Source organism: Oncorhynchus nerka, linkage group LG11 (assembly GCF_034236695.1).
Source record: "Oncorhynchus nerka isolate Pitt River linkage group LG11, Oner_Uvic_2.0, whole genome shotgun sequence".
NCBI lineage: Eukaryota > Metazoa > Chordata > Actinopteri > Salmoniformes > Salmonidae > Oncorhynchus > Oncorhynchus nerka.
The window spans coordinates 59,983,445-59,996,417 of NC_088406.1; the positions used below are offsets into that span (position 1 = coordinate 59,983,445).

At 45.2% G+C, this 12,973-nt stretch overlaps 1 protein-coding gene across 1 annotated transcript in view; it reads right to left on the reverse strand.

Moving 5' to 3' along the window:
- Positions 1-321: 321 nt before the first annotated feature.
- LOC115137525 (catenin alpha-2-like) overlaps positions 322-12,973 on the reverse strand; it is a 698,212-nt gene continuing 685,560 nt past the window's right edge. The window contains exons 17-18 of the mRNA XM_065024699.1: positions 6,594-6,728; positions 322-2,486 (exon numbers count right to left, since the gene is read on the reverse strand). Of these exons, the coding sequence (XP_064880771.1) occupies positions 2,199-2,486; positions 6,594-6,728 (423 nt within the window). The 3' untranslated portion in view covers positions 322-2,198. The remainder of the gene's footprint in view (positions 2,487-6,593; positions 6,729-12,973) is intronic.

The window sequence follows — 12,973 nt, forward strand, 5'->3', positions numbered from 1 at the left end:
TTTTAAGAGGGAGAACTTGCACAATTGGTGGCTGACTAAATACTTTTTTGCCCCACTGTAGATACATTTGTATTAGCCCCTCTAAGGAACCAGGAAACGTGTAACATTCTACGGTGGGTAAGAATTGTGCAGAATTAGACTGGTATTCATGCAATTGCAGATAATAGCTTTCCACTAGTGTGCAAATCAATCACATTCTGGAAAGCCATGATCTGAAATTGAATTGAAAACCCACCTTATAATTATAATATCTGTTGTACTATATAAAAAAAAATATAGGCGCTTGTGAGTTATGAAGAAACAGGCGTGGAGGGTGGTCAGTCAAGTTGAGGGGTTTATTAGAGAACAGTGAATATAAAGGTACTTGTTTGTATGTATGTACAGGTAACTGCCAGTAGAAAGGAAATGCCAACATAAAGTGTGTTAATAGGGCAGTGGGCCAACACGAGCCAGAGCAGTTTCAATGTGCCTAAGCATAGATTCTGTGTCTGGAACTATATTGGAGGGATGCAACCCAAATCCATCATGTCCTGTTTTGTTGATGGTGGTGGAAAATGCTGTCTCCACTCCAGAATCTCCCATAAGTGTTCAATTGGGTGGAGATCTGGTGACAGACGGCCGTGGCATATGGTTTACATCGTTTTCATGCTCATCAAACCATTCCATGGCCATTCATGCTGTGTGGATGGTATTGTCATTCTATGGGGGCCATGGTAGGTAGCCCAAATAATGGCCTGCCCAGCATTTTTATACATGAGCCTAAGCATGCTGGGATGTTAATTGCTTAATTAACTCAAGAACTACACCTGTGTGGAAGCATCTGCTTTTAATATACGTTATATCCTTCATTTACTCACATTTCCATTATTTTGGCAATTACCTGTATGTGTATGTATGTAGGACTCTAGGGCTTCATTTAGTCAGGCACCCTAATTCTGATCATCTTTCCACTAATTTCACTTTTGACTAATCACATCCGATCTTTCACATCAGATCTTTTTGATAGCTGAACTGATTAAAAGACAAATCAGTAAAAAAATATCAGAATCGGGCTGCCTTGTCTAAACGCAGCCTTATGTTCTCTGAGCAAACCACAACTAGTCATACCTCTCCGTGTCTACTATTAGACTCTACACAATAATCCAATCAGGCTGCGATATAGTTAGTGATATCATCATGAGAATTTTTTATATTTTTTAAAGGCAATACCATAGGACCATAAAGTGTGTGCATCGTTCAGGAACGTCGTTATGGGTCGGGAAGGAACAAGGAAACAAATGACTTGGATGCCAAACACTTTCAGTTACCTTAAATATAAGTTATTCCTAGCTCTACAGGTAAGGTAACGTTCAAACCGTGGACAACATACAAGATTAAGTTAGGAGGGGAATATTATCAAAAGCACAGATCTGTGGGGGTAATACTATAAACCTCTTCATAGTCAGGCAGTGTGATTTAAGTTGAAACGTTTCATCAGGTCTGCACATGCATTACTCAGTAAACTAAACTCTAGTTCAATGGTCTCCTTAATAATGCACATTGTCGAAGAAATAATTACATCTCCCTGCCTGATTATTTCGAGGTTTACAGTCATTTTTGCACAAACCTGCGCTCTTTTTGCACCACGAAAATGCCGCCCAAAGTTTATCAGCCGTGATAGATCAATCCTCTTGTTACAGTGATTTCACTACTGCGCCATTCATCGTTTCCATTCAGACAGTTAATGTGTGTACGAGCAGCCGGTCAGTACCACAATAGTAATAATAATATTGACGGCCATTTAGGTGCCCCTCTTCTTCTATGTTTTGTTTTTAACTTTTTAACTCCCGTTTTTTTTAAAGTAAGTTCTTGTTTTTAGTGTCACACATTTGGCTCTCACACGGTTAAGCTACAGTAGTAATAATAGTCATAAATATGGGTGGGAGCACGCTGGCTCCCCATTCGCCGAGAAGCCCCAAAGTGTTCATGGGAGCTGTAGTTCAGAACAGGTGGCGGGATAGCAAAGTCCTCCGGGTAGGTTTTTTTCATCGACCCTTCGCTCAAAAGGGAGAAAGGAGGCGGTGTTATTATCAGCATAACTCTCATCTCACCAAAAGAAACAAATTAACACAAAGAAAGAAGGGGAGTTTTCTTAAACTTCTCGTTGTCGGTGTTGTTTTTCTTGGTTCCAGTGACATCCGTCGTGGCGGCGGACATCTTTAGAATGAGTCCATGGCCTTGAACTCGCTGAGGGCCTGGACGGGCGAGATGTGCTTCTTCTGCGAGCCCCGTCGAACGCGGGTCTGGCACTCCTCAGGCTTCTCCCGCTTCACCAAGGGCTTCTTCTCGGGCGCCTTCATGCGCCAGCTGACCACAGGCGAGTTGACGGCGGCGGCGCCGTACACCTTGGCGTACTTGGTGGACGCCACGTAGCTGGCTTTGACTGTGAGCACCACAGCGTTCATCAAGTTCTTGGCCGCCTGGATGAGGGAGGTGGCGCTGTCCAGCTACGGAGAGAGACAGAGGACAACTTAGAAGTTAAGAACCTTGTACCAACACCATATCTTACGTTGCACGGATACACCTATTTCACTACTATAGTATGAACTGTGGTAAAAACATTGTAGTTACATAGGAACTGCTTTTACTCGTTCAGCTTTATACATTAAAATGGATAGGTGAAAAACCATCACATATAAACCGTCACATATATAACACCTGCAATGGAAGCAATGGTCAGGTCAACCGCAAACCTGCATCATCAACTGCGCATGCAACATTCTGCAGACCCCATGAGGGGAGGAAGGGAGGAGAGGAGGGGGAGAGGTGAGAAGAAAGAGAGGGGAGGGAGAGGTGGGAAGAAGGAGAGGGGGGGGGAAGAAGAAGGAGGGGGGAAGAAGGAGAGGGGGGAGGTGGGAAGAAGGAGAGGGGGGAGAGGTGGGAAGAAGGAGAGGGGGGAGAGGTGGGAAGAAGGAGAGTGGGGGGAGGGGGAAGAAGGAGAGGGGGAGGGGTGGGAAGAAGGAGAGGGGGAGAGATGGGAAGAAGGAGAGTGGGGGAGGTGGGAAGAATGAGAGGGGGGATGGGAAGAAGGAGAGGGAGGGAGAGGTGGGAAGAAGGAGAGGGGAGGGGGTGGGAAGAAGGAGAGGGGAAGGGAGGGGGGTGGGAAGAAGGAGAGGGGAGGGAGAGGTGGGAAGAAGGAGAGGGGGGAGGTGGGAAGAAGGAGAGGAGGGAGAGGTGGGAAGAAGGAGAAGGGGGAGGTGGGAAGAAGGAGAGGGGGGAGAGGTGGGAAGAAGGAGAGGAGAGGGAGAGGTGGGAAGAAGAAGGAGAGGGGGAAGAGGGAGAGGTGGGAAGAAGGAGAGGGGAGGGGGGTGGGAAGAAGGAGAGGGGAGGGAGAGGTGGGAAGAAGGAGAGGGGAGGGAGAGGTGGGAAGAAGGAGAGGGGGGAGAGGTGGGAAGAAGGAGAGGGGGAGAGGTGGGAAGAAGGAGAGGGGGGGGAAGAAGGAGGGGGGGAGGAAGAAGGAGGAGGGGAGGGGGTGGGAAAGAAGGAGGGGGGAGGGAGGGAGGAAGGAGAGGGGGAGAAGGGGGAGGGGGGAGAAGGAGAGGGGAGGAGGTGGGAAGAAGGAGAGGGGAGGGGGGAGGGTGGGAAGAAGGAGAGGGGGAGGTGGGAAGAAGGAGAGGGGGAGAGGTGGGAAGAAGGAGAGGAGAGGAGAGGTGGGAAGAAGGAGAGGGGAGGGGGGTGGGAAGAAGGAGGGGGAGGGGGTGGGAAGAAGGAGAGGGGAGGGAGGTGGGAAGAAGGAGAGGGAGGGGGGTGGGAAGAAGGAGAGGGGAGGGAGAGGTGGGAAGAAGGAGAGGGGGAGAGGTGGGAAGAAGGAGAGGGGGGAGGAGAGGGGGGGAGAAGGGAGGGGAGGGGGAGAGGTGGGAAGAAGGAGAGGGGAAAAGGAAGCGCTAAGTGATTGGATAGGTGAGCAATAAGCAATAATCCAACCAATTGGATTTCTTTCAGGACTTCAATGAAGCATATCTATTGGGCAGGTGTAAGCATTAATACTAACCAACCAATTGGAGACCTGTTATTTCTTCAATGAAAGGGTATTGAGATGCAGCCCTTTCTTCAGAGTCTTTCAGACATCCCATGTCACGCTGCAAGATAACAAGGACTGCCTGCGGCAAAGAGCTCTCACTGAAGAAGGCTTTATCAAGCCAGCGGTTCTTACAGTACAGAGGTGATATCTCTGTCTCTGGTCTCCCCCGCAGGGCGATAGCAGGTCCCTCACTCGTCTTCAGAGCCCTGAGTAGCTGGACAGGGTCAGAGTGACCGCTGTGCCTCCAACACATCTCTGATATGACAGCCTCATTAAGAGAAAGCGGGTGTCCACCAATGGCACCCTGTTCCCTATATAGCGCACTACTTTCGACCAGAGCCTGTGATAGTGAACACATTTTGTGCTGGTCAAAATAGGGTGCCATTTCAGACGTAGTGCCCATAGAGTTTCAGCTCATCTTGTCGGGATTAAATGGCTGCATATTACTTGGTATTTTAAGCATAATTCGGGGTATCAGGGGCACCCACCGTGCTGCTAACCTTTTTATAGTGACCAGCTGGAGTTCGGAGCCAATTAATTCTAGCGGTTGACTCCCTTCTCGGGGTGGGGGGGCAAGGGGGTAGGGGGGGCCAGCCGCAGCCTCTAAATGTCAGCCAAACAAAACGCAGGGAGAGAAGAGGAGGTACACCTGACATCCACCAACTGCTAATTAAGAAGTGTCTGGGGGGAAAAAAAAGTAGGTGTCGTGTAGCGAGGGCCATGTTTTTCAACGCTTAATTGTCAGTTGTGTTGAGGACTCCCTGGGTTGGGGTTGGCACCGCGAAGGGAAAGAGAGGAGTGTTTCTATTTCAACAGATGATTGTGGACATTTTTACAATTCGTAAAATTTTTTGATTTCCCTTCACTGGAACTAAGGGGTCCAAACCATGAAAAACAGCCCCATACCATTATTCCTCCACCACCAAACTTTACAGTTGGCACTATGCATTCAGGCAGGTAGCGTTCTCCTGGCATCCGCCAAACCTAGATTCGGCCGTTGGACTGCCAGATGGTGACACGAATGCGTTTCCACTGCTCCAGAGTATCCAATGGCGTCGAGCTTTACACCACTCCAGCCGACACTTGGCTTTGCTTAATGTGATGGTAATACAATTCATTTTCAAATAATTGCTTTTTAAAATTTTACTTGACTGATGGTACATGCTTCTGATGTTCACGGTGCATTCAAGACAGCTAGGAAATCCCCCCTCAAAAAAACGAGGTCAAATCATGACATCGGTGATCTTCAGGTCGGAAAGTCAGAGCTCTAGAAAGATGCCAGAGTTTCCAACTTGGAATTCCGAGATGGATAATTTTTCCCAGTCAGATCGCGTTTTTTCTCCAGAATTCCCTTGAACGCACTGAAGTTGGAAGTCGGAGATTTCCGAGTTCTCAGTTGTTTTGAACACAACATTAGTCCCAGCGGAGAGAGGGAGACAGCAGCAGAGGGTCCACGGTCGCTGCTCTGAAGGGGTGTCCACATACCTTTGGCCATGTAGTATATGTGTACACAACCAATAACATTTGATCACTGCTCTATTGATTGGCATCATTTGAGCTTTTAGCATATTGTAGCAAAATGGCAGAGCAAGGAAGCGAACCCGGGTTGCTGGCGTGAAAGGCGACAAACGCATCGCACCAATAGGGTTGACTGGTGAGAACGTGGCTCAGTATGGCAAGGATTGCTACAATATTATCCATTAACGTTTCTACTGCCATTGGACAATATACTGCCACATTTATTGTGTAATCATTTTGAAATGTTATAATGTTATGTAAGATCATAGGGTAATTGCTGAAAGAAAGAAAATATCAAAGAGAATGCCTGGACTCTGAGTCTCTCTGAAAGGTGGTCTTTGACAGCCAGCATTCTGTACTAGAGCCTAAGGATATAAAGTCCTTTCCAAAACACCATACCATTTCCTAGAAATGGGGTGTAAATCAACAGTATCAACTAGCTTTCTTTCCCCTCTCGATCAAGACAAGTGGACAAGGGAAGGATGCCAAGTGACATGATTGAGATTCACCCCACAAGTGCATAGTGGATTTGAGATTTGGCATGCATTTCATTTCCACCTGTTCAGCGTTAGCTTAAAATAACATTTAAAGTTGAAACTAACTGACATGCGTCTAAGCAGTTCAGTAGTTAGTATCCACCATAACGCTGCCATCATCTGTCGTGTGTTTTCAGACAAGCGCTGATGGAGAACAGACTAGAGCTGTCTGAAAACGTTACGAGCGTTCAAATCCTTGCTCCCTCCATTGTTGTTTAATCAATTCCTCTCAAAGTGCATTGAATGAGAGGATCCAAGGCTCTCTCTCAGAACTCCTCCAATGCCCTTTTGAGAGGAATTGTAAGAAACGAGGAGGGAGGAAGCCTAGGGAAGGTCCCTTGTAACTATTGAGATAAAGGAACGAGGCCCACAGACAGAACATTGCTGCTCACCAGTGTTTTATGCACCTGAATACAACTATTGACGGAGACCCAGAGCCTTGACTGTACCATCTTAGGGTGTTGTGTGGTGAGACTTACCCCAGAGACGATGAGCTCTCCTCCCAGGTTCTGGACCTCGGCCTTGACCTTGCTACAGATGTTGAGCTGGTGGCAGTACAGGGCGATTCTCTGCAGGTAGGCCAGCAGGTCCTGCTTGCAGGCCGAGTCAGGGCACTGAGACATGCACACACGCAGAAACATGGTGAGGGAAAATAGATGAAAAATGTGTTTAAGAAGCAGGGTTAAGAAATAGTCTTGTTTTGTACATCAGAAGTAGTTTATAAAATGGTTGTGCACTATTTTCTTTACTAATGGCATGTCATTTCTCCACTGTACTCATTCCTACAGCAGAAAAACAACCCAATCATCGAAATAGCAGGGGCAATTAGCAAGTCCTTTCCGGGCCCTCTATTGTGAGAAGCCATATGAGTCTACCTCTAGTATATACTGAGGTAACCCTATTCACTATATAGTGCACTTCTTTACACCAGTGCCCACGGGACCATTTGGGAATAGGGTGCCATTTGAGGCACAGGCACAGAGAGGGATCGGGACAAAGGCTTTTCAGTCCCACTTGTAAATGCACACAAAGTAGCTGTAATATGTTCTGGACGTCATGCAGAGAAAATTACAACGGCCCACAAGTTTCCTGGTGGGTAAAATGAAAGAATGGTGCGTTTGCTACTTTGCTTTTAAAAAGCTCCCGGGCACCGTTTTGTACAGGCACCTTTTTCTCCACCATTAACAAGTAAATGGTCCTAACTACAACATTCAGGCAGCATGTATAGAGTTGAAGGGAAGGGATACATTCACACAGGGGTCACTTCCTTGTCTTTAGGGAGGCTAGGATACATTGGGAAAGCCAAGTTAATTGGCCGAAAAAGCTAGCTAAGGGACCATGTTAATTTGGGCTTGCAATGTTTTCACACATGTAGCATTGGAAGACACAAATGTGCATTTCTTATTCAGTAGTCCCTGTTTCGTTCCGTTTTCTTCATGAACATGACCCATCTCTACCTATTCCCCTCGAGTGGTAAATCCCGTGTTTAGATTGTCCCAATGTGTTCCCTTTCCACACTTGTTTTTTTGTTGCCAGTTTAATTGTGCTTTAGTGAGCTTGTCCGCCCACACTTGAGTAAGTAAGTAAGGGTGTGAGGCAGACTAGTAACGATGGACTCGAAGTACTCGTGGTGCAGCACTAATGGTCACAGATGCACAGTTGTCCTGTTTGCACAACAAATGAATGCGTTTGTGTCTGTGTCCCAAACGGCACCACAATCCCTGCATAGTGCACTATTTTTAACCAGGGCAAATAGGGCTCTGGTCAATAGTAGTGCACTATATAGGGAATAGGCTGCCATTTGGGATGCATTTTTTTGTTCACATGATACACTGAACCAAAATAAATACGCAACATGTAAAATGTTGATCCCATGTTTCATGAGCTGAAAGAAAAGATCACATACATGTTCCATACACACAAAAAGCTTATTTCTCTCAAATGTTGTGCACAAATTTGATTCCTTCCCTGTTAGTGAGCATTTCTCCATTGCCAAGGTATTCCAGCCACCTAAAAGGTGTGGCATATCAATAAGCTGATTAAACCGCATGATCATTCCACAGATGCACCTTGTGCTGGGTACAATAAAAGGCCACTCTAAAATGTGCAGTTTTATCACACAACACAATGCCACAGATGTTGGGGGAGCATGTAATTGGCATGCTGACTGCAGGGATATCCACCAGAGTTGCTGCCAGAGAATTTAATGTTAATGTCTCTACCAACGTCCTTTTAGAGAATTTGGCAGTACGTCCAACTGGCCTTACAGCCGCAGACCACGTGTATGGCGTTGTGTGGGCGAGCGGTTTGCTGATGTCAGCATTGTGCCCCATGGTGGCGGTGGGGTTATTGGTATGGACAGGCATAAGCTACAGACAACGAACCCAATTGCATTTTATCGATGGCAATTGGAATGGACAGAGATAACATGACGAGACCCTAAGGCCCATTGTTGTGCCATTCTTCTGTCAGGATCACCTCATGTTTCAGCATGATAATGCACGGCCCCATGTCTCAAGCAACTGTACACAATTCCTGGAAGCTGAAAATGTCTCAGTTCTTCCATGGCCTGCACACTCACCAGACATGTCACCTATTGAGCATGTTTGGGATGCTCTGGATCAACGTGTACTACATCTATTACAGTTCTCGCCAATAACCAGTAACTTCGCACTGCCTATGAAGAGGAGAGGGACAACATTCCACAGGCCACAATCAACAGCCTGATCAATGCAAAGGAGATGTGTCACGCTGCATGAGGCAAATGGTGGTCACACCAGATACTGACTGGTTTTCTGATCAAAGCCCCCTACATTTTTTAAAAGCTATCTCTAATGAAAATATCCATATCTTTATTCCGAGTCATGTGAAATCCATAGATTAGGGGCTAATGGATTTATTTAAATGATCTGATTTCTTTATATGAACTGTAATTGTTCCATGTTGCGTTTCATATTTTTTTGTCTCTCCTTGTTCGGGCAGTGTTCGGCGGTCGACGTCACCGACCTTCTAGCCGCCACTGATCCATTTTCCATTTTCCATTGCTTTTGTCTCGTCTTCCATCACACCTGGCTCCAATCCCATCGATTACATGTTGTGTATTTAACCCTCCGTTTCCCCTCACGTCCTTGTCGGAGATTGTTTGATTGCATGTGATTGTGATAGTATGTGTTGGTCTTCGACGGGTTTTGTACCCACTTTTGTTATTTTATATATTGAGTTTGATCAGCACTTATTCAACGACTCCGTTTTATACCACGTTTGTTCTCCTGCGCCTGACTTCCTGCCACCAACACGCACCCAGTACATTTCTGTTCAGTATACTTCAAAGTACAGTAAATAATGACTTGGCGTCTTTCAAAGATTCAAATCCAACTTTATTTGTCACGTGCGCCAAATACAACAGGTGTAGACTTTACTGTGAAAAGCTTGCTTACAAACCCTTAACTAACAATATAAAAATGGCTAAATAAAAAAGGAATTAGTAACAAAGAAATAACAATAATGTGGCTATATACTGTATAAGGAATACTGGTGCTGAGTCAATGTGCAGATCACATTGATCAGAGATATTATAATCAACGCTATAACTGTTGAATAAATACACAAAATGAACACAGCAGTCGTTTAAAGTATCTGTCCAGTGTTCCAGATTTATTATGAAATATGAACTAGAATTTTTTTTTTTTAATGATTAAGGACGTTAAAAATCAGCTTTTCTGTGCCCCTGCTTGGTCTGTTAGAAACAACAGGGGTTTGGGCGTATATTGGTTAAAAAAACTAAAACTAATTATTGGCAGCTCAGCTGCTACCTTTTACAGTCAACAACAGCTAACTCGGTTTCCTCTTGACATAAAACAGGAAAGGCGAGATGGTTGATGTGTGGAGGATCGGCTTTGGCTTTGCTTTCTTGTTGGCTAACGTTAGCTGACGGCTTCCAAACATCAAGCAGGACAACTCTTACAAACCGTACAAGTGAGTAAGCACTTCGTTGGACAGTGTATATACCATGTCTATCCTGTGTATACGACTAATACAACTTGAAACTACAAACCACATCATTTGAAATAGAAGTGACTGGCGAGATACTTCAGTTGTTGCAGACGCTTTGTCCCTTTTGCTAACACCAGCTAAGGATTGCTTGGCTTGCTTGTGTGCGGTGAGTGTGCTGTGAGTGTGCTGTGAGTGTGTTGTGCATTCCAGAGCCCGTGTTCAAATACCCATACGTGTGTCCTAAATAGTAGGCCATTTGAGTGTGAAAGAAATTAAGTTTCATAGTATGTGACATTTAAAAAAAAATCAAGTATACTTTAAATGCCCGGATGTCATACTAGTTTCGGCTTTGGCAACAGCTGATAATCAGATATGGGGTCTGTGATACCAAAATGATCCAATAACACATGACACGTTCTCAATATGTAGAAATAGAATGTTTTATAGTTATGTGAAGTTTAGAAAATGGGGTATGATTTTAATGCCAGGATGTTATACTCATTTCGTCTCTAAATCTAGTGGAATTTGATGCACACTTTTTTGATGCATACTTTCCCACAATGCATTGGAAGAGGTGAACTATGAGCGATAGGCGCTAGTTCTCTTCAAGTAGCCAAACAACAAAACTCGGCTACTTTATTGGGAAGTTGCCACATAGAGAAGCTTCTGAGGTGGTGTTCAAATGTAGGCTGAGTAGTTCTTGTTCTCCTTAAAACGAAGTATTGCATCGTAGGCTACATCTTTGAAAAATAACTTCTCATTGAATAGGCTTTCTTGTTCTCTTGGTCTTCATCAGAGCTTTTAAACTAAATACTAAACCATCTTTTATTTAATATATATATTTTAAATAGAAATCTACTTGCAGTGAAGCTGCTCAACATTTATGTTCCATTCAATCATCTAACAGACTCCCATCCAGAACGACCCACAGACGCAACCAGGGTCAACGCCCTGCTCAAGGGCACGTCGACAGGTCTCTCACAAGGTCAAAAACGGGAACCCGAAACCAGCGAAATATCAGCCACCGGCCCAAGCTCCCAAATGCCATGCCACCAGCCCTCCAAGAGCCCCCCCCCCCCACAGGTCCCCGAGAGCTGCCCCTCAACCATCCGAGACCACCCCCCCTCCCAAAAACAATCCTAATCAAATCAAATCATTCTGATGTAACAACGTTGCCCCTCAGTGTCATTCAAACTTCCATGTTTTGACTTGTGAATGTGTCGGCACCGGGGGACTCAGGATGTGACTGCGCTATGATGTCATGTTAATCAGGCATTTTGATTGGAACATACGGATTGTTTTCGTTTTGTAGGCTACCTATTTAATTATTCCATTGATGGATCAAGCCTTAGCAGTCATTCTGATCTCGTTCCCAATGATCAGTGCTTTCGTTCATTATGCTGCTGTCCAGCGGTTCTGAATGTGCGATGCAGCCGACATTCCACGTTTCGGTGCAATAGCCTTTTGATTTGAACATGTGAAATGTTTTAGTGTGTGTACTGGGCTATATGATATCATGTACATACAGTACGTTGCAGGACTTTACTAATAAATATGTTCAAATGGAACCAACTGATCTGTTTTTGTCTTCAATCTCCAATTTTGAATAAAGGCTGTATGGGGCTATGGTATAGGTTGAATCTGATAGTCTGCCTACAACCAGCCTGAGTATAGGTAAATGTATCAAATTGGAAATGAGATATTATCAGACTGGTTAATGTGATGCATGTCTGTTGAATTGAGAAAAACCCACCTGCATACCTGCTACTGTGTTGTGGCCGTGGCATACTGCACACTTTTTACTGAAACAGTACATGCTAAATAGTATGCGACGATGAGCACATAGGATGCAGTTTAAGTATGTTGTACGCTAGTATTGGTATTCGGGCACGGCCATGTTTCCCCACCAGAGAATTTGGAGAAAGCTGCTGGACCAATTACAAAGGGGCCTGTCTCAGCCAAAGAGGATGATGCCATTATCCAAGCAAATGTCAAGCGTTTTTTGAAACTGTGCAAAAACGTGTTTGAGATAGGGATTTACTGGGGTTTTTTCTTCTTTAATATGCTTTGGCCACAACTTCAAGTAGGATGAGTCAACAACATTATTTGGGTATGATCAAACAGAATGAGCTTTTAAAAATGAGAATTTCAGTTACGTTAATGATCTCACGGGGGTCAGATTGCGCAAACACAATGGGTTACAAGACACACACGCACTAATGCCCCCTTAAAGCTGTGTTCATGCAGTGCTGCATGCTGATCTTGCAGCCAGTGAGGCAGAAAGTGGAAGCAGCTCCTAGGACATGATTACTGCACCCACCACCACTCCTGGCTAGCATTACCACTAATTCCACTAACACACACAAACCAAACACACACACACGCTGTATACAAACACTTGGAAACACACACAACCCCCTTTCTCCATCACACCAGAAAACCACGAGTTTCTCCCTGCTCCTGGCCAGCCCGGTTCAGGCAGGCAGATGACAATATGGTTGCCTGACTAATCGGCCATCTCCTCAGCAGATTCCCTCCTGGTGTAAATAAACAGCACGGACCATTACCTTGCCAAGGCCGCCAAGGAAAGCAGGCAGCTTCATTCTCTCCCTCCCTCTAACTCGCTCCCTCTCTTTCCTGCCACTGATTGGGGAGGATGAATTCTAGCCTGGAATCCAAACGGAATATTGTGAAAGAGAACAATATTTAGTTAGGGTTTCAGGCTGGAATTTCTCTCTTTCCAAACCTTCCTTCCAAAGAGGAATTCTAGCCTGAAATACAAACTGAATGTAGTGAAACCATATTGCTATTCAGTTTGGATTACAGGCTAGAATTCCTCTCTTCTTCTCTAGTTAGAGTGGAATTC